Source organism: Erinaceus europaeus, chromosome 7 (assembly GCF_950295315.1).
Source record: "Erinaceus europaeus chromosome 7, mEriEur2.1, whole genome shotgun sequence".
Taxonomy (NCBI): Eukaryota; Metazoa; Chordata; class Mammalia; order Eulipotyphla; family Erinaceidae; genus Erinaceus; species Erinaceus europaeus.
Window position 1 is genome coordinate 25,848,991 of NC_080168.1, and position 20,469 is coordinate 25,869,459.

The following is a 20,469-nucleotide window of genomic DNA, read 5'->3' on the forward strand; positions in this document are numbered from 1 at the left end:
AGTGGGCAGCCCTGTCTAGTACCTGATCTGAGGGGAAATGCTTCCAGTTTTTCACCATTGAGTATGATGTTGGCTATAGGTTTGCTATATATAGACTCCACTATCTTCAGGAATTTTCCATCTATTACTATTTTTTGTAGTGTTTTGATCATAAAGGGATGTTGTATTTTGTCAAAGGCTTTCTCTGCATCTATTGATATAACCATGTGGTTTTTGGTCTTGCTTTTGTTGATGTGGTGGATCACATTGATTGATTTACGTATATTAAACCAACCTTGCATGCCTGGGATAAACCCCACTTGGTCATGATGAACAATCTTTTTGATATACTGCTGTATCCGGTTGGCTAGAATTTTGTTCAATATTTTCGCATCTATGTTCATCAGAGATAGTGGTCTGTAGTTTTCTTTTTTGGTTGTGTCCCTGTCTGCTTTTGGTATCAGGGTGATGTTGGCTTCATAGAAGCTGGCAGGGAGTATTCCAGTGTCTTCAATCTTCTGGAAGACTTTTAAAAGTAGAGGTATTAGTTCTTCTTTGAAAGTTTTGTAGAATTCATTTGTAAAACCATCTGGTCCAGGACTTTTATTTTTGGGAAGATTTTTGATAACTGTTTCAATTTCATTAGCTGTGATGGGCCTGTTCATGTTATCCACTTCCTCTTTACTTAGTTTTGGAAGTTGGTAGGTATCTAGGAAATCATTCATTTCTTCCAGGTTCTCTAGCTTGGTGGCATATAGTTGTTCATAGAAGCCTCGCATGATATGTTGAATTTCTGCAGTGTCTGTTGTGATTTCTCCTCTTTCATTTACTATCCGATTTATTTGGGTCTTCTCCCTTTTTTGTTTTGTGAGTCTGGCTAAAGGTTTGTCGATTTTATTTACTCTTTCGAAGAACCAACATTTACTTTCATTGATTTTTTGTATGGTTTTCCTATTCTCAATGTTATTTATTTCTGCCCTAACTTTAGTAATTTCTGTCCTTCTGGTTGCTTTAGGATTCCTTTGTTGTTCTTCTTCTAGGTCTTTAAGATGTGCAATCAGGCTGTTTATTTGTGCCTTTTCTTGTTTCCTAATGTGTGCTTGTATAGCTATGAACTTCCCTCTTAGGACTGCTTTAGCTGCGTCCCAAATATTTTGATAGCTTGTGTCTTCATTTTCATTGAACTCTCGAAACATTTTGATTTCTTCCTTGATTTCCTCTTTGACCCAGAAGTTGTTAAGAAGTGTACTGTTGAGCTTCCACATTTTGGCACTGTTACTAATCTTTTGTTGATTGTTAAGTGTTAGTTTAATTCCACTGTGGTCTGAGAAGATGCTTGGGATGATTTCAGTGCTCTTGAATAGGCTGATGCTGTCTTTGTGGCCTAACATATGGTCTATCCTTGAGAATGATCCATGTGGATTTGAGTAAAATGTGTATTCCAGTTTCTTGGGATGAATGACTCTGAAAATGTCCAATAGTTCTAGTTTATCTATCTCTTCATTTAGCTCCCTTATGTCTTTACTGATTTTCTTCCTGGATGATCTGTCAAGTTGAGATAGTGGGGTGTTGAAGTCCCCTACTATTATTGTGTTACTGTTAATATATTGCTGTAGCTCTTTCAGTAGAAGTTTGATGTATTTAGATGGCTTCTCATTGGGTGCATAGATATTAATAATTGTTAAGTCCTCTTGATTGACTGATCCTCTGAGCATTAAGTAGTGTCCCTTCCTATCTTTTTTAATCTTATCTATTTTAAAGTCTATCATGTCAGATATGAGAATAGCTGTTCCTGCCCTTTTTTGTGGGCCATTGGCTTGAATGATAGTTTTCCATCCTTTCACTTTAAGTCTGTGTTTGTCTTGTTGCGTTAGGTGAGTTTCCTGTAGACAACATATTGTTGGGTTGTGTTTTCTGATCCATCTTCCTACTCTGTGTCTTTTAATAGGTGAATTCAGGCCATTGACATTTATTGATATCAAAGATTGAAGATATTTTAACGCCATTCTTGTAGAGTTTTAGAGTGTTTTGAGATATGTCCTATTTGTGGTGGTCTGACTATTTATAGGAGACCTTTCAGAACTTCTTTCAGGGCAGGCTTGGTGATGGTTGCTTCCTTCAACTGTTGCTTGTCTGAGAAGGTTTTGATGCTTCCATCTAGTCTGAATGACAATCTAGCAGGATATAGTATTCTTGGCTGAAAGCCTTTCTCATTGAGCACTCGATAGATATCTTGCCATTCTCTTCTGGCCTGTAGTGTTTGTATGGAGAAGTCTGCTGCTAATCTTATGGGTTTTCCTTTGTAGGTGACTCTTTGTTTTTCTCTTGCAGCCTTGAGGATCCTTTCTTTATCCTTATTCCTTTCCAATCTAAGTATGACATGTCTTGGTGTCTTTAGGTCTGGGTTAATTCTGTTTGGGACCCTCTGGGCTTCTTGAATCTTTATGTCTTTGTTGTTGTCTAGACTAGAGAAATTTTCAGCTATTATGTCCTGGAGAATGCTTTCTTCCTCCCCTTCTCTTTCTTCCTCTGGTAAGCCAATAATGCGTATATTGTTTCTTTTGAAGTTATCCCATAGGACTCTGTTGTTGTTTTCAGCATCTCTTAATCTCTTTTTGAGATCTCTTACTTCTTTTTTAGTTGTCTCTAATTCATCCTCAATCCTGCTAATTCTGTCTTCAGCCTCATTGATTCTATTCTCTCTGCCCTCTACTGCTTTTTGGAGTTCATCTATTTTGTTGCCCTGCTCTGATACTGTTTTAGCTTGTTCAGCTAGTTGCCTTCTTAGCTCAGTGATTTCAGCTTTCAGCTCTCTAATAACCATGAGATTATTAGAATTTTCTTCCATATTCTCATTTGTTGTTCCTGCATTTCTGATTACAATTTTTTCAAATTCTTTACTCACTCCTGTTATTATTTCCTTGGCTAATGTTTGGATGTTGAACTCGTTGTTTTGTGCTTCACCCTCTGGAGGACTTTTAGCTGGACTCTTGTCCTGGTTCGAGTCTCCAATATTTTTTCTTGTTGTTTTAACCATTTTATATAAGTTAACAGTTTTTTCAATCCCTGAGTTGGAGTTCAGTGGTGTAAAAGCCTTTTTTTTTCCCCTGTAGGCTATGGTAGCCTGAGGGCTTTTAAACTATCAATAGGCTTCTTGGCTTAATCACTGACTCCTGACCAAGAGATAAAGCAGGGTGTGGCAGAGATAATCCAGTGGTTATGCAAAGAGACTTTCACAGCCCCTCAGCTATGCCACCGAGGTATAGGTCTTCTCCTGAGTTTCCCGGTTAGATCTCTGTACCCTGGTGTCCCTCCCTGTTGCTGCTCCAGATTCTGAGGGTAGTAGCAATGGAGACTCAGAGTTGCACTTGGTGAGTCTCTGGGGAGTCCTTTCCTCCCTTCAGTTGTCCCCTTGTTGGTGGAGCAGACTGGAGGTGGTGTCTCCACTGACAAACTGTCAAACTGTTAGCAGTCACTTAATCTCTCCTTAGGCCCCTCTCTCCTCTCTGTCTCCAGCCACGCGTGTTTGTACTCACGGGTGATTTACTGGGTTTCTGTGGTCATTCTAGTCCTGTCTTGTTTCGGTCCGGGTGGTCTCCTTTGGTATTCCTAGTTGATCCAGGAGAGGAGAGGAGAGGAGAGGAGAGGAGAGAAAGCGATCTGCTGCTCGTAGCTCCGCCTCCGGAAGTCGAATCCCCCCAGTTATGCATTTTTCAGCATGGAATCTCTAAAGAGGGTCGCCATGGTGAATTTAAATTGGGGTTTGAGTTAAAGCAAAAATGTACTTCTCAAGATGAATGAATTCACTTTATATTGTCAGGAAATAAAAGGTGTACAGCCCATTATGTCTCTTATTTGCAGAAGAAAAATGTCAAAGAGCTTGGAGACAATTGCTCCTCTACTCCAAAGTATATTAGCTCTACTTATCTGAAATAGGACCCAGTTTGTCTTGAACATAAATGTCTCTTTAGATAAATATCTAAGCCATCTTAATTCCTTTCAGAAACCGATATGGAAAACATTTGAAAAATATGTGGAAGATATAGAAAACATAGTTACAGAAATGTTATTCAAGAAAAAAACAAACACTTTTGTTTCCTTTATGCAGAAGAAAATGAATGGTGTCCCAGAGGATGAAGTCCAAAGCTACCTGTGCTGTGTTAAACCATAAAGGTCCAATTGTCTTCTCCAACATAAAAGATGCTACAAAAGTCCGATTTGTGATAAGGTGAAGAGTAAATTGAGCTTTCAAATTACTGAAAAGTGAGACTTGGTAAATTTTGCCATTCATAGTGACCTAGGTCTGAATCTTTCTCCATTACCTGCCACATTTTATGATATGGAAGTTTCACATATTATCATTCTTTTCTTACTCTACAAGCAAGACTTGAGCAGGACTTCAGACTACATACAGCATTTTTTTCCTCATCAATATTCTTCCTTTATAGCCATCATGTATACAGTATCATCTCTTCCAGTTCCTACTTTTCTAACCAAAATATTTTTGATAAAGTGTTACTATGGTGGGCTACCCTCCAACCCTCCCATGCAGAAATATTTGCATTATCATAGAATTTTTAAAAAGAAGAATAAACCAAAGGGATGAATTTCTCATAGTAGATAGGTACTCTGCTAGAAAAAAAAAAAACTTGTTAACTTTTTAAATATTTTTCTGACAATATCAAGGAATTTTCATGGTACCATTCAAATCAGAGGGAAAAAAAATCTTACATTTGCTAATATGCATAAACTTTTCATAACTTTTCTATCCAACAACGATGACAACACTAACAAAAATAATAAATACAACAATAAAAAACAAGGGCAACAAAAGGGGGGGAGAAAAAAAAAAAAAAACAATGTGCCACAGAGCTACCTCCAGCCCACCCTTTTTATTCCCCACTATCTTATTTATTTATTTGTTGGATATATACAGAAAGAAATCAAGTGGGGGAAGAGACACAGCAGTATTATTATCAGAAAAAGCATACATCAGAGCAAACCAAATACAAGTTATCAAGAGGGATGTTATATGATGCTTTTATAAAGTTCCTATCATCAGAAGACATAGCTCTCCTAAATGTCAAAGCATCAGAAAGAGAGAAGAAAATCACGTGAAGCAAAAACTGATAGACCTGACAGGGCTGGGCATTGGCGCACCCGGGTGAACACATATGTTGCCATGTGCAAGCCCCAGGTGCAGGCGAGAAATTTTATGAACAGTGAAGTTGTGCTGCAGGTGTCTCGCTTTCTCTCTCCCTCTCTGCCTCTCCCTCCCCTCTCAAATTCTTTCTCTCTGTCTCTATTCAAATAAAAGGGGGAAAAGGGAAAAAATAGTAAAAAAAAAAAATCTGATGGAACTGGAAGAATAGACAAATTCACAGTTGTAGGTGTAAACTGTAGCACTCTTTTCTTAACTAAGTTATTAGGCTATTCACTTGATTTTAATTTGTAAAGGACTTAAGGAATGTGTATAAAGAGAATGAATTCCAGGGAGTCGGGAGGTATTGCAGCGGGTTAAGCGCATGTGGTGCAAAGCAGAAGGAACGGAGTAAGGATCCTGGTTCGAGCCCCCTGCTCCCCACCTGCAGGGGCGTCATTTCACAGGCGGTGAAGCAGGTCTGGAGGTGTCTATCTTTCTCTCTCCCTCTCTGTCTTCCCCTCCTCTCTCCATTTCTCTCTGTCACATCCAACAAGGACAACATCAATAACAATGACAATAATAACTACAACAATAAAACAAGGGCAACAAAAGGGACTAAATAAACAAATAAAAATAAAAATAAATAAAAATTTTTAAAAAGAGAGTGAATTCCCTTCTAGTCTGTCAGTTCTCCTATATGCAGTGCCTGAAGTCAAACCCAGAGTCTGACGAATGATAATGTACATGCTGCATTCAGCAAACCGACTGATGTTCTGGTTTCTCTGACTCTCATAAAAACAATTAATGCTAAGACCGTGTTGAGGGGCTGGGCAGTGGGACACTCAGTTGGGCATACATGTTACCATGCACAAGGATCTGGGTTCAAGCCTGCAGTTCCCATCTGCAGGGGAGAAGCTTCTCAAGTGATAAAGCAGTGCTGCAAGTGTCTTTCTCTCTCCCTTTCTCCCTCCCACTTTCTCTCAACTTCTCTCTGCCTCTATTAATAAATAAGTAAAATATTAAATTTTTCTCTTAAAAATACCATGTTGAAAAAAAAAATACCATGTTGATAACATGAATGAAGACTAAATTCTAAGGCTGAGTTGTGGTGTACCTGGTTGAACGCACATATTACATTGTACAAAGACCCAGGTTCAAGACCCTGGTCCCCGCCTGCAGGGGGAAAGTTTTGCAAGTGGTGAAGCAGTGCTGCAGATGTCTCTCTGTTTCTTTCTTTCTGTACTTCTCCCTCCCTCTCAATTTCTGGCTGTCTCCAATAAATAAATAAATAAAATTTAAAAATTTAAAAATGAAAACTAAAATTTAAGAAAAAAAAGACTAAATCCTTAGCATTTTAAAATTAAAATCTTCTACTCTTGACAAGTAAAGAAATGAAATCCAAAGTTTAGTCACTTATGTAGGGTCAACTAATTCACTTACAGTAAGACACATACTAAATGCCAGGCCACCTGTCTCTTATTATAACATCTTCATACAGAAAACCTCTGTCCTTGAAAACCTAAAGGAAACCTGTCTTGCGGAAGGTCTGCTCTATGACTGAGTTTATGACAAATGAGAGTGTGTAAAGACGGTGATTAGCACTATCAAAACTGTAGTGACAGGAAAACAAGTACTGTATCCATGTATGTAGCACTTAAAGAAGTCCAACTCAGAATCAGAGAATAGAGCGGTGGTTTCTGGGATTGAGGAGGGTGGGGAAGGGGAGAGATACAAGGGAACAAAACTGCAGTTACAAACAAGAATCTGAACAGAGCATGGTTACTACAGTTGATCACACTGGACAGAACGCTTGAACTTTGCTTAGAGATAGATCTTCTCAACACACACACATGCACAGTAGCTAAGTGAGGGGATGAATTGGTTAACTGATTACTAATTATCAATCACTTTATAAGGTGTGTGTGCATAATTATAAAAATCACTATGGCATCCACCTTGTAAAAATTACACAGTACAATCTGAAGAGATCTAAGAAAACGAATAAATAAATAACTCCCTTCCTTTAAAAACAAAAAGTGTTATAGCCTGATAGAAAATCATCAAGAAGATTATTTCCTTCAGGCAGATGGCCACTAAACTTTGAAATTATAGAAAATCAGGCTGCAGGCCAAATTGCAGTGGACCACATCCCATTTGATTTCAACTAATGTCCACACCTCAGGCAACACATCTGTCACACAGCACAGCTGCGGAGCTCTGGGTAAGAAGTAGTGGCTGAGAGCAGCAACAAGGAGGTTAGGTTTGAACAAATACAGTAAAATAAAACCACCTCTACAGAAAGGTCAACAAACCATAAGGTTCACATATAGAATCTATCATTAGCTAAACAGTTACATATGTATATTAACAACAACAAAAAAAGGACAACTACTATGAGAAGTTTTAAATTTTTTCTGTAACCTCTCAAAAAAAAAGTAGTAAATACTTTAAAGTCAGTTGTAGCTTCCCCTTCTACACCCCAAAAAGAATTTTGGTCCATACCCCAAGAGGGGGAGAATTCCTGGGGGAAGATGACCAGAGGGCTCTGAACTCCAACTCCATCAAGACCCAGAGAGAGAAGAGAAAAAAGGAAGGACATTCAGAATTAGTGGTGGGTGTAGGTATGACTTAGAAAGGAAGTGAAGGGGAGTGGGGTGGGGTGGTAACACAATGGGTTAAGCACAAGTGGTGCAAAGCACAAGGACCAGGTAAGGATCCCCCGGCTCCCCACCTGCAGGGGAGTCACTTCATAGGCAGTGAAGCAGGTCTACAGGTGTCTTTCTCTCCCCTTCTCTCTCTTCCCCTCCTCTCTCCATTTCTCTCTGTCCTATCCAACAACGGTGACATCAACAACAACAATAACTACAACAATAAAAACAACAAAAAGGGAAAAATAAATATTTAAAAAAAGAAAGGAAGTGAAGGTAGGGCCATGGGGGAAAAAATGGATATATATATGGCAACCCATATCTGTGACCTTGAGAGCACTTCTGTAATTATTAATAGAAGGAATGGGGACACAGAATTCTAGCAGTGAGAACAGTGTAGAATTAAACCCCTATTATCCCCTGATTTTTTGAATCACTAATAAAGTAAAATAAAATAAAAAATCATAGTTTCCTTACTTCTAACAAAAGATATGGCTATTCATCAGTGCTAGCTTACATATAATAGAAACCTTTTTTATTAATGGAGTCAGAAGGTATAAAAAGGTAAGATGTAACCAATCACTTCTTTCCCAATAACACACAGAGGGTCTAGGCCATGATAAACACTCATCATTTTATATTTGTTTGAATAAACTGTGCTGATACTAACTTTATTAGCATTGCCAGTTGTTGTGAGTGTTATGTAATTACTGGTACAAACCAGTGATGGGGTTGTGGATGGAGATAGAATAATGGTTATGCAAAGAGTCCCTCCTGCCTGAGTCTCCAAAGTCCCAGGTTCAATCCTCTGCACCACCATCAGCCACAGCTAAGCAGTGCTCTTGTTAAAAAAAAAAAAAAAAATTTAATGAACAAATAAAATTAAAACAAGTGATGGGGTAATCAGAAGGATTTGGGTGTCAATCTGATCTAAGTAAGAATTTCCACTCTGAGAAGGAGCCAGGCAGTGGCACTCAGTTGAGCACATATGTTACCATATCCTAGAATCTGAGATCAGGACTCCAGTTCTCTCCTGTAGGGAGGAAGCTTAAGGAGTGCTGAAGTATGGCGACAGGTGTATCTCTCCCTCCCCTCTCAATTTCTCTCAGTGCTATCAAATACAGGGAGGAAAAAAAGTTGCTAGATGAGGTGGAGTCTTCATGCTTGCACTGAGTTCTAATGATAACCCTGGTGGCAAAATAAAAAAAATAAAATAAAATAGGGAGTCGGGCGGTAGCACAGCAGTTAAGCACATGAGGCTTAAAGCACAAGGACTGGCTTAAGGATCCCAGTTCAAGCTCCCGGCTCCTCACCTACAGGGGATTCGCTTCACAGGCGGTGAAGCAGGTCTGCAGGTGTCTATCTTTCTCTCCCCTCCTCTGTCTTCCCCTCCTCTCTCCATTTCTCTCTGCCCTATACAACAATGATGACATCAATAACCACAATAATAATAACTACAACAATAAAACAAAAAGGGCAACAAAAGGGAATAAAGAAAGAAAGAAAGAAGAAAAAAAGGTAAGATGTAATGGGCACTCTAGTCAACAGATCTAGGAAGAATAAAGTGATTCAAAGTGTGTAATATGAATCTATATGGTCTTTCTTAAGGCAAAGTAAAACTCAACATAGCAAGGGCAAAAAACAAAGCTGTGTTGGACAAGATTGTAAGAAATCATTGTAATTTGGAACTCAACTTTTTGGACAAATATGAGAAAAGGGACAAGAAGTAGCAACTCAACAATAAGGCATCTTGTTGATTTCTCCTCCTAAAGGAGTCAATATCTTTCAAAGCTTGTTTTAAATACCAATTAAAATTTAGAAACATTTCTGAAAACTTTGAACGTGATCTACTTGAAAGCCCAGCCAGGGGTAGGTAGCATGATGGTTATACAAAGAGACTCTCATGTCTGAGGCTCTGAAGTTCCAGGTTCAGTCCCTTGCACCGCCATAACCAGAGCTGATCAATGCTCTGATAAAAAGAAAAAAGTTGTTGAAAGCCCAGCCATGAGTCACTGTATTTGCATTTCAAGCAAGTATCCTACTGTCTGTTACCTGAAAGACCCTTCATTACTTGTTGAGTTGAAGAGGCATGAATCAAATGTTATGGGTTTATTGTTGTTGTTTGGACAAGTAAGTATATCACATTTTAATAGCTTTACTGATGTATAATTGATAAACAAAGAGCCACACATCTTTAGTGTGTACAGGTAGGTGGGTTTGAACACATAAATATACTCATTATGCCATGAACAAAACTATGTAGAAATCATCTTCCAAAGTATCCTGGAAGGCCTCCTTCTCATTCATCTTTTGATGGTAAGAGCAATTAACGCGAGATCTATCCTCTTCACAAAATTTGAAGTATACAGTGTTACATGGTTATATCAGCAATGTATTATAAACAGAGCTCTAGGAATTACTCCTTCAGCAATGTGGGAAGAAGCTCTGCAGTATATAACGTACTCTTTCTATTTGCATAGCCACATCAGTGAAGTTCAAACCTGAATTTGTTCTCAGTGTAACATTGTGTCAAATACACATGTAAGGAGACAAATGAAGGAAATGTCTTGGCACACATATTGGAATACACAGAAAAGAGCAGACTTTGAGAGCATGTGATAATTCAAATTCATGAGAGCAGACATTTTTTGAATTGCATTTTTTTTCTCACTGTATATCCTTATTCTACCACTTGTCCTTTTTTATCTTTCAATTTCTGAGGCATGGAATGGGCTTTGGAGAAAAATGCTCTTTTAGAGAGGTCAAATGGTATGCATCTGGTTGAGCACACATGCTACAGTGCACAAGGTTCAAGCTCAGGGTCCCCACCTGCAGGAGGAAAGTGAATCAGTGCTGCAGGTGTTTCTCTCTCTCTCTCTCTCTCTATCTCTCTCTCTCCCTCTCTATCACTTCTTTCCTCTCCATTTCCTTCTGTCTCAAATAAATAATAAATGGTTAATAAATATACAAACGTTAAATTTAGATTTGTTGTTAAAATACTTTTTAAGAGAATGAAAGCAAAACGTCAAATAATGCTCCTTTGTAGAGTTGCATGTTGAAAAATAACTACATGATGATTATAAGTGGTAAAAAAAATGTGACAGACTCCAACACAAAATTTCATTACTAACATATTACTAATCCAACAGGAAACAGAGGAAGGCTGTACCTTTCAGATTAAATTTCAAAGGTTATAATTTTAAAACTTTGAAGTTCTAGGAAGACCCTAGGTATCTACTTAAGCTTTCTTCTAGTTTTTAGATTATCTCCAAGTTCAATCTACCAACATGAAAAGATGGCTTAAGTGCTGCTGGTATGATAACCCAAAGTTTCTCAGTGTTGCAGCTCAGACCTTATTCATTTAGGAAACAAGAAACCAAAAGGTATATTGAGAAGAGACGTTCCACCTTGGTCCTCATTAAACACACAAGTGTCTTTCTGAATGCAAGGCCCTCTTGTAAAGTGTGAGCAGAAAGATTTGCGACCTTGCACAAATGCTCACAGAATTGATTTAAGTGCATCCTTACATGGTTTTTGCTCTCATAAAAATGTGATTTTGAAAACTGATAAACTTTTTTTTTCCCCTCCAGTATTATCACTGGGGTTGGGTGCCAGCACTACAAATCTACTGCTCCTGGAGGCCATTTCTCCCATTTTTTTCTAATTGGGTGAGACAGAGAGAAATTGAGAGGGGAGTGTAGGTAGATACAGAGGAAGAGAGAAAGACACTCGCAGACCTGCTTCACTGCTTGTGAAGTGAACCCCCGCAGGTGGGGAACCCGGGGATTGAACCGCAAAGCAATTACTACCATTCGGTATTATAGTGAGACTTCTAGCTAATGTAAGACAAATTATTTTTAATAACAGATTTAGATACTGGAGAAAAGGCTAGTGTTTAGGAATAAACTGGGTAAGAGTGAATTTGTCTCTGTTCTAGGACAGAGACCATAGACTCCAAGGAGTGACATGAACTGCCTTTGGTCATGTTATTATTAAAACATTTTAATAATAACATTTTTTATTTTTTATTTTTTTAATTCTGTATTGAATTTATTTATGAACAATAAACGTCAGACATGAACATAAGCACAAAAAGAAAGTAAATGCAGCAGTGGTTCAGGTGAGAGAAAACAGTGATTTTTATTTCCAACGTTGAAATCTATATTCTTTACTTATTTAAAAGTCATTAAGTAAGCATTTACTAGTAAAATAATGCAGAAAATTTAAAGACAAACTCTGAGAAAAGGCAAAATCAAAATACTGGGAAAGGAAGGACAGTTTAGGAAATGTTGGAAAACAAAAGATGAAGGTACTAACCTGAGGTAAAAAAAAAAAAAACTTCATTTCTTCTCATAGAACTGAAAAATGTCTAAAGAATGAAACTCCTTTGTACAGCACCAAGAATAGGCCATGTCTGACTTTCTCCGGGAAATCTTGCTACTACAGGGCGTCCAGGGGCAGAAAAGACTATGAGCGATTAGTGCAGTCTCCAACAAGCTGACCCCTCAGGAAGACAGATTCCTTGTAACTAGAAGACAATTGGAAACTGTCCTGTTAACAAGGAAAGAGAATCTACCAACCCACAGATCTTACCTACAACAGTGCTTGTGGGAACAAGCACAATGCAGAAATAATTCGTTTTCTAATTTCAGGGTTTTGTTTTTTTTTCTTATATTGCTAAGGGAACCCCTCTTTGCAGGTTGGACCTATGTCCTAGTCATGTCCTCTTTGTAAGAATAAGGTAAAATGGTGGCGTACCTGGTGACACATTACAGTGTGCAAGGACCCAGGTTCAAGCCCCTGGTCCTCGCCTGCAGGGGTGGAAGCTTCACGAGTGGTGAAGCAGGTCTGCAGGAGTCTCTCTGTGTCTTGTGTCTCTCCCTCTCTATCTTCCCCTCCCCTCTCAATTTCTCCCTGTCTCTAAGAAATAAATTATATATATATTTGCCTCCAGGGTTATTGTTGCTGGGGTTTGGTGCCTGCACTACGAATCCACTGCTTCTGGAGGCTATTTTTTTCCTTTTGTTGCCCTTGATGTTTATTTTTGTTGTTGTTATTATTGTTGTTACTGCTGTCATTGTTGTTGGGCAGGACAGAGAGAAATCGAGAGAGGAGGGGAAGACAGAGGGGGCGAGAAAGATAAGACACCTGCAGACCTGCTTCACCGCCTCTGACGTGACCCCCCCTGCAGGTGGGGAGGGGCTTGAATCGGGATCCTTATGCTGGTCCTTGTGCTTTGCGCCATGTGCGCTTAACCCGCTGTGCTGCTGCCTGGCCCCCAAAATATATATTTGAAGAAAAGAATTTACCAGTAGTGGCTTGATGGTAGCTCCATTTATTATTACAACTTGATGTTAGCATAAAAGATTAAGATACAGAGTACAGATTCACCTGCTTTATGTTTCCTTTTATCTCTATATTCACTCTTCTTTACTTTCCCATATATAACCATTCATATGAAATTTATATATATAGGCTTGCAGGTACATCTATTTTTAAGACTGATTTATTTATTTCAAATGAAAGACAGAGAGAGAATCCCGAGCAGGGCTCTGTCATACAGAGGGTCATGTGCATGTAAGTCCTGTGCTCTAGCATTGAGGCTCTTCTCTGGCAATCACATATCATTTACCCTAATATGCTTATACAATATGTATTATTGTTTTATGTGCATGTGTTCTAATTTATGTGAACAGCATTATCTACCTCACTGTTTCTGTGACCACCCACCAGATTGTAATTGTGTGAGTAGAACTGAAATGTGTGTTGTCTCTCCTTCTGACACCATCAGAAACTGAACAATTATTAATAAGCATTCTTATTTCTTATGGTCATAGCTTGCTTGCATGAACTCAGGATGAAATTTTTTCATTCGCTTTAATAAACACAATTCTATCCAGGCTATGACTACAATGTCAGAGACCTAGCAACTTCAAGAAAATGAGCTATATCTCAGAGGCAGTGAGGAAGAATGAAGCTTGACAAGGCTAGCAAGAGACAAATGCAGAAATGTGTCCTGTTGGAAACCTGGAGAAGAAAGAAGGAAACAAGCCCCCAAATAAAGGTATTATAGGCAGGTTCTTTCTGGTTACTCCTGAAGAGATGACCCCAAAGGCCTGGAAACTATTAACAGCTGAATCTCAGATTCTTTGCCAATATTCTAGCAAAGCAATTTAAAAGAATCTATACTGTGGGCTGGGTGGTGGCGCAGTGGTTAAGGAACTAGACTCTCAAGCATAAGGTCCTGAGTTCAATCCCCGGCAGCACATGTACCAGAGTGATGTCTGGCTCTTTCTCTCTCTCCTCCTATCTTTCTCATTAATAAAATAAAATCTTAAAAAAATAATCTATACAGTTATCCATTTTATTATATTGTTGTTGTTACTGTTACTATTATTATTATTATTATTTTGCCATCAGGGTTATCACTGGGGTTTGGGGCCTGGACAGCTCCACCAGTCCTGGTGCTTATTTGTTTGTTAGTTTTCCATTAGCTGAGAGAGAGAAAGTTAAGGAAGCGAGGGAAGGAGAGACAGATAGGAAAGACACCTGCAGAACTGCTCTACCACTTTGGAAGTTCCCCCCCAGTGGTATGGACCAGGGTTGAACTTAAATCCTCAGATACGGTAAAGTATGCATTCTACAGGGCCAGCCACCACAGAGCCCCATGGTTATCTAGGCTTACTATATTTGTGAACAGCAATGGGCCAGGTTTATTAAGACTCCATAGATTTAATATATTTATACTGGATTTCGTAGCATGGTATAAGGGTAAAGAGAAAAATGTGTTTTGAATGAATAATTTCTTAAGTTGTCTTGTTAAATGTTTTTAATCTATGAACTTGGATGCATCTTAAATTTTTCTAATATCTGGCTATGGTTTTTTAAACTAGCATTTCCTGTTTTTCTCTGAATATTTTGACTTGTATTAAGAACTGAAGTTATTCTTTTCTGAAGCCATGCAAGCTGGCGAGGAAAAGCTTGATACAGACTTCAGAGAACTATACCTTAGCGTTGGCATCTAGACGTATTCCACTGGTTAACATACCTGCAGTACTGCCTCAAGAATTCATACACAGCTGTTTGACTGTCAGCAAAACTCCAAAGTCCATTGCCGGTTCAGAGAGCTATAAAGATTTTTTCCATTTTGAAAAAGCTGGTGTGACACTGTCTGTCTGTGGCTTTTTTTTCAGTTTCATCACCATTACCTTTTATTGTTTCATAGCCCTTATTAGGAGCAATCACTTGTCCCAAAATTGGTAACACCATTATGCAGAATTAGCCAATTGAATGTGTGTGAAAAATTCCTTGGAATGGATACTGAAGAGTGACTATTACTTGGGACAAAGGATGTTTAGATACATAATTGGCTATGTTCTCCCCAAATTATTTTCATATGGGGGGGGGGGGTGCCAATGTTCCAAATGCCGGAACATTTGCAGAAGAGAAGACCATGTGTGAGCACAACTGCCTGTTTGTTTGTTAGCAGTATGGCTCGAGTATACTACCTGACATCTCTTAGCCCTATTTTCTCATTTACAAAGCATGAAACATTAAAATGTCTCTCTCAGAAAATTACTGCAACAATCAACAAGATGAACAAAGTAGCTGGCGTGCGTTAAGTAAATACATATCATTACTCATTATCTTTTTTTTTATTTCCCACATAGTAAGATCTTTCTGAGTTTTTTTCAGTAGACTGCCAGAAAATCAGTAGAGCTTATCCTCCTTGTTGTTCAAAGAATAGAGAGATCAAGTTTAATACTCAAGAAGGTCACGTATTTAGAAAGGCATCTGAATACAGCTCCGTGGGTTCCCAGACAATGTTCCATCCCTTGAAGTCCATAACACTGCTAGAATTCCACTCAAAAAGTGTTGGTGAGGGAGCCAGGTGGTAGCGCAGCAGGTTAAGCATACATGGCACGAAGCACAAGGACCCGCATAAGGATCCTGGTCCAAGCCCTCGGTTCCCCACCTGCAGGGGAGTCGCTTCACAGGTGGTGAAGCAGGTCTGCAGGTATCTATCTTTCTCTCCCCCTCTCTGTCTTCTCATCTCTCCATTTCTCTCTGTCCTATCCAACAACAATGACATTAATAACAACAACAATAATAACTAAAACAACAAGGGCAACAAAAGAGAAAATAAGTTTTAAAATTTTTTTTTAAAAAAGTATTGGTGAAAGCTAAGAAAACAGGAGAACAGGTTGTGGGCTCAGGTAGAGTGCACATGGCATCATGTGGAAGAACTTGGATTCAAGCCCCTATCTGCAGGGGGAAGCTTCACAAGCAACGAAGCTATGCTATTATCTTTCTTTCTACACCCTCTCCCCTCTCAATTTCCCTCTGTCCTAGCAAATAAAAAAAAGGAGGAAAAAACAAAAAAAGACCACCAGATATGATGTTCTGTTGTGCAAGCACCAAGCCCTAGCAATAATCCTTGTGGCAAAAATTAATTAATTATAAACCAGAAGTTGCCCATTGTATCTGCTCACACCTGATACAATATGGAACCTTTGTACTTCCACCCAATATGTTTCAGAATTTTCTCCTCCAGATGAGTGATGAACTTGCACTCACTTCCTTTTGCACACATTGTCTGAGTGTCAGAACCTGAAGAAGGTGACTGACTCTCACATGAGGACTGACCGATTTTTTTTTTTTTTGCCTCCAGGGTTATTGCTGGGGCTCAGTGTCTGCACTGTGAATCCACTGCTCCCGGAGGCCATTTTTCCCACTTTTGTTGCTCTTGTTGTTTATCATTGTTGTTATTAGTGTTGTTGTTTATCATTGTTATTAGTGTTGTTGATGCTGCCACTGTTGTTGTTACTGTTGGATAGGACAGAGAGAAATGGAGAGAGGAGGGGAAGACAGAGAGGGGGAGAGGAAGATAGACACCTGCAGACCTGCTTCACTGCTTGTGAAGCGACTCCCAGCAGGTAGGGAGCCGGGGGCTCAAACCAGGATCCTTGCTCTGGTCCTTGTGCTTTGTGCCATGTTCTCTTAACCTACTGCGCTACCGCCCCACCCCAGTCCCAACCCCCAAACCCCCACCCCCACCCCCACCCGCAACCCATTCCTAAAGGCAAATGCCAATGCTGTTTCTAGACTATTTTATAAGGGAAGCAGCAAAGGACAGAGATGCACTGGTGAAACAGTGATTCCAGATAGAACCAGACATGGTTACGGAGGGATAATACTGGCTGGCAGTCTTTGGCTAGAATACTTTCAAAAATCTGTCTCCGTTTTGGAGCCAAGTGCACAATAACACAGCAACCTCCCATCTCCTGTCAATGAGTGTAGTGGGAATACCAGGGCTGGAGACCATCTGTCATAAATAGGACTACTCTAGTGGATAAACTTTGCCCCCAGAGCTGGAGCCCTACACGGGGTTGAATAAGATTTTTATCTGAGTTTTATCCTGGCCTGATGCTCTGCCTTTCTCCCCTGCTGCCTCAACCTTCTTGCTTTCACAGACATTATCCCACCCCGCCCCACTCCCCCAATCAATCCATTGCACTATACATCTCAGAATCTTTTTCCTAACGGGTCCACTGGCACAACAAAGAACACAGTACACAAAGGACATATTTTATATCATGTTGTTCATTACCATAAGATAATTTGATTTAGGAAATGCATTACTGGGCTCAATATTAATCAATGAATGCATGGGTTCTGAACTGTACTTTGTGGCAACGACAACATCTTTGCCCTCTCAGAAAAACCACAGAGAGGGGCCGGGTGGTGAGGCACCTGGTTGAGCGCACATGTTACAGTGCACAGGGTCACTGGTTCAAGCCCCCGATCCCCACCTGCAAGGGGAAAGCTTCACAACTGGTGAAGCAGGGCTGCAGGTGTCTCTCTCCCTCTCTATTCCTCCTCCTCTCCCGATTTCTGGCTGTCTCTATCCAATATATAAAGATAATAAAAAACATCAAAAATAAACACTTAAAGAAAAACCACAGAGATCTTTAAGCCAATTGGTGAGTGATGAGCAGTATTCTATATTATTGATTGTGTGTGTGAAACAACATTACTATTAAACATTTGTTCTCCACAAGTGATTTCTGGGTTTTGGTGCATTTCTCTCATTGTCTTTAATTTTAATATATGTGTTAGCAGCAAATGAAAATGAAGAGACTAAAGTCCAGAGACAGTGCCAACATGTCAATATTAATTCTTTTAATTTTGCCTGTAGAGTTTAACAGACCAAAAATATATTACTACAAACTTTCATTTTATACAATTATTTATATATGAACATAAATAAGAATCAGTTTAAAGTCATGGATCTCAACTAAGAACAATTTGGCCTCTCAAGGGAGATACTATTTTTTCGGTTTTCACAGTTGGGCAAAGGGCAGCTGGGTGTCACTGGCATCTAGTGGAAACAGGAGGGAGCTAACTGCTAGTATCCTACAGTGAATCCCACCACAAAAAAAAAAAAAAAAATAGCTCCAATGTAAACTGTGCTAAGGCTGAGGATATTGGTTTTAAATTATAAAAGGCCAGGGAGACAGCACAGCAATAGCACATGGGATTTGCATGTGAGAAGTGCTGGCCTCAAGAGTTACAACTAAGCACTGATACTCAGTGTCCTTGTTTGCTGCTTTATTGAAGACTTAAAATAGTCTTCTCATAATCCTAATGTAATTATTTTTCTTTGTTACACTATACAACATCTCCCTATTTCCTTAGAAAAGGTGATCCAGAAGACTGAATGGGGGAGGGGGGGGAAACGCCTAGAGTTCATTAGTCCCTTAGCAATATCAAGATAGACTTTTTTTTATCATAACTACCTACCTTATGAGAATCAAGTTCAGGAAATGCAGTTTTATAACTGTTGTGAAAAAAATCTATCAATAAATTCCTAGAGGTTTTTTTTTCCTTATTCATGTTTGGTTTTTTTGTTTGTCTGTTTGTTTTGTCTATTTTTTTACCAGAGCACTGCTCAGCTCTAGTTTATGGTAGTGCAGGGGATTGAACCTGGAACCTTGGAGCCTCAGGCATGAGAGTTTCCTTGCATAACCATTATACTATCTATCCACCCCTCACCTTGTCATATTTCTTGTCAACTTAAGACGGTTTTTCTTTTCTGACTTGAATATATATTGCTTTTAAATATTCGCTAGTTTTTAGTCAAGGTAAAACACTGTTTGACTAATTTTTTAAAATATTTGTCAGAGATTTAATAATGACTTACAAGATTTTTATAAGATAACAGGGGTATAGCTTCACACCATCCCCACCTCCAAAGTTCTACCCCCCCCAAACTATCTCTTCCCCCTTCCCTCCCCCCCCTCCACACCCCATAAACACCATAATGTGACCTTTTATTTTTAACAGAATAAATTTGCAAGAAAGATCCTGGCCAAGTCCATTTACTTCCTTTCATGTATGTGATTTTTAAAAATTGCACTTTTATAATGGTCGGAATTTAAACTAGTCATTTGAAAGCCAAGATAGGCTTTAAGTTTAAATAACATCAACATATAAATCAAGTGAAGGAATTAAAAACAGAACTTTAGGGCTTCATTGATGGTCAAAATGCGCCCCCTACAGAGCAGAAAGAAGAAATAACACCGATTCCGTTGATTCACAAAGCACTTCAAATCACATTTCCACCCACCACTACACTCATGTCTAGCTTATTTGTAAAGCTGAATGTAAACCCTGTGTTTTATTTGATTTAAAAAAAAAAGCTGTACAGATGAGCTGAGACTTGTATATTTGAGGGGTTTCGCTGTAAAAAACGGCCCAGAGTTACCTTAAAAAAATATTTGAAGTTCTAACGGACAGCTATGATTCTTCTTTTTCTTTTTTTTTAACCCTGCATTTTATTGCTACCATTAGACTCACTCTTTACATTAACTGAACTTAATTTAACACTCTTTTTCACCTTGAGTCTCCTTGTTTCCATACGTGATTCGGCATCAGAGTGAGTCAATCACCCTTTCAGACAGCGGTGGTCACAGTCAGCCCTCTAAATTTAAGCTTTCAGAGGTGACAGTAAATTGTCAGCCGAAAATAAATCAATGAGACTCACAGGAGGATCAGTGTGTCTAAGCAAAGTTCCTTCACCTACCATTTTCCTAACTCAGAACTCTGTAGTTAGTAAATATCACCTTGTTTTGCAGATGTCAGGGTGGGGTGCAGGTCTGACCCATTGTCTGCTCCAGGACATCAACATCGATAAGTGTGTGTGTGTGTGTGTGTGTGTGTGTGTGTGTGTGTGTGTGTGTATGGGGGGGAGAATGAGAATGAATATGAGAGCCCAGGGACAGAGACAGAGACAGAATATGAGAATGTGGGAGCCAAGGCACTCACAGGGCTCTGTCACCCCAACACAGAGCAGAGGGAAGGCGGGGTTCGGGTGGCGGGTGAGGACAAGTGCCCCAGGGTCCTTACCTGAGCTCTAGCGACCAAGATGCAGCCACCCAGCAGCAGCCAGCCCCAGGCGTGGGGTGCTGCCCCCGGCCAGGTCATGCCCCGAGCAGCCGGTGCAAGAAGCTGAAGTCTTCCTGGGAGCCTGGAAAAAGCTCCAGACTAGGAACTTGGCCGGCGAGAGGCAAACTTGGGGCCAGGGCGAGGAGCAGGTGAGGCCGCCTCACGCGCGACCTCCTGGCCTGGGGTGTCCAGGGCCGGCCGTGTGGCTTCCGAGGAGCTGGCGCTCGCGGTTTGCTCGGGTTCTCCCGGAAG

At 39.6% G+C, this 20,469-nt stretch overlaps 1 protein-coding gene across 1 annotated transcript in view; it reads right to left on the reverse strand.

Moving 5' to 3' along the window:
• PTH2R (parathyroid hormone 2 receptor) overlaps positions 1–20,260 on the reverse strand; it is an 86,100-nt gene extending 65,840 nt beyond the window's left edge. The window contains exon 1 of the mRNA XM_060194018.1: positions 20,179–20,260. Within this exon, the coding sequence (XP_060050001.1) occupies positions 20,179–20,256 (78 nt within the window). The 5' untranslated portion in view covers positions 20,257–20,260. The remainder of the gene's footprint in view (positions 1–20,178) is intronic.
• Between the last annotated feature and the right edge of the window lie 209 nt (positions 20,261–20,469).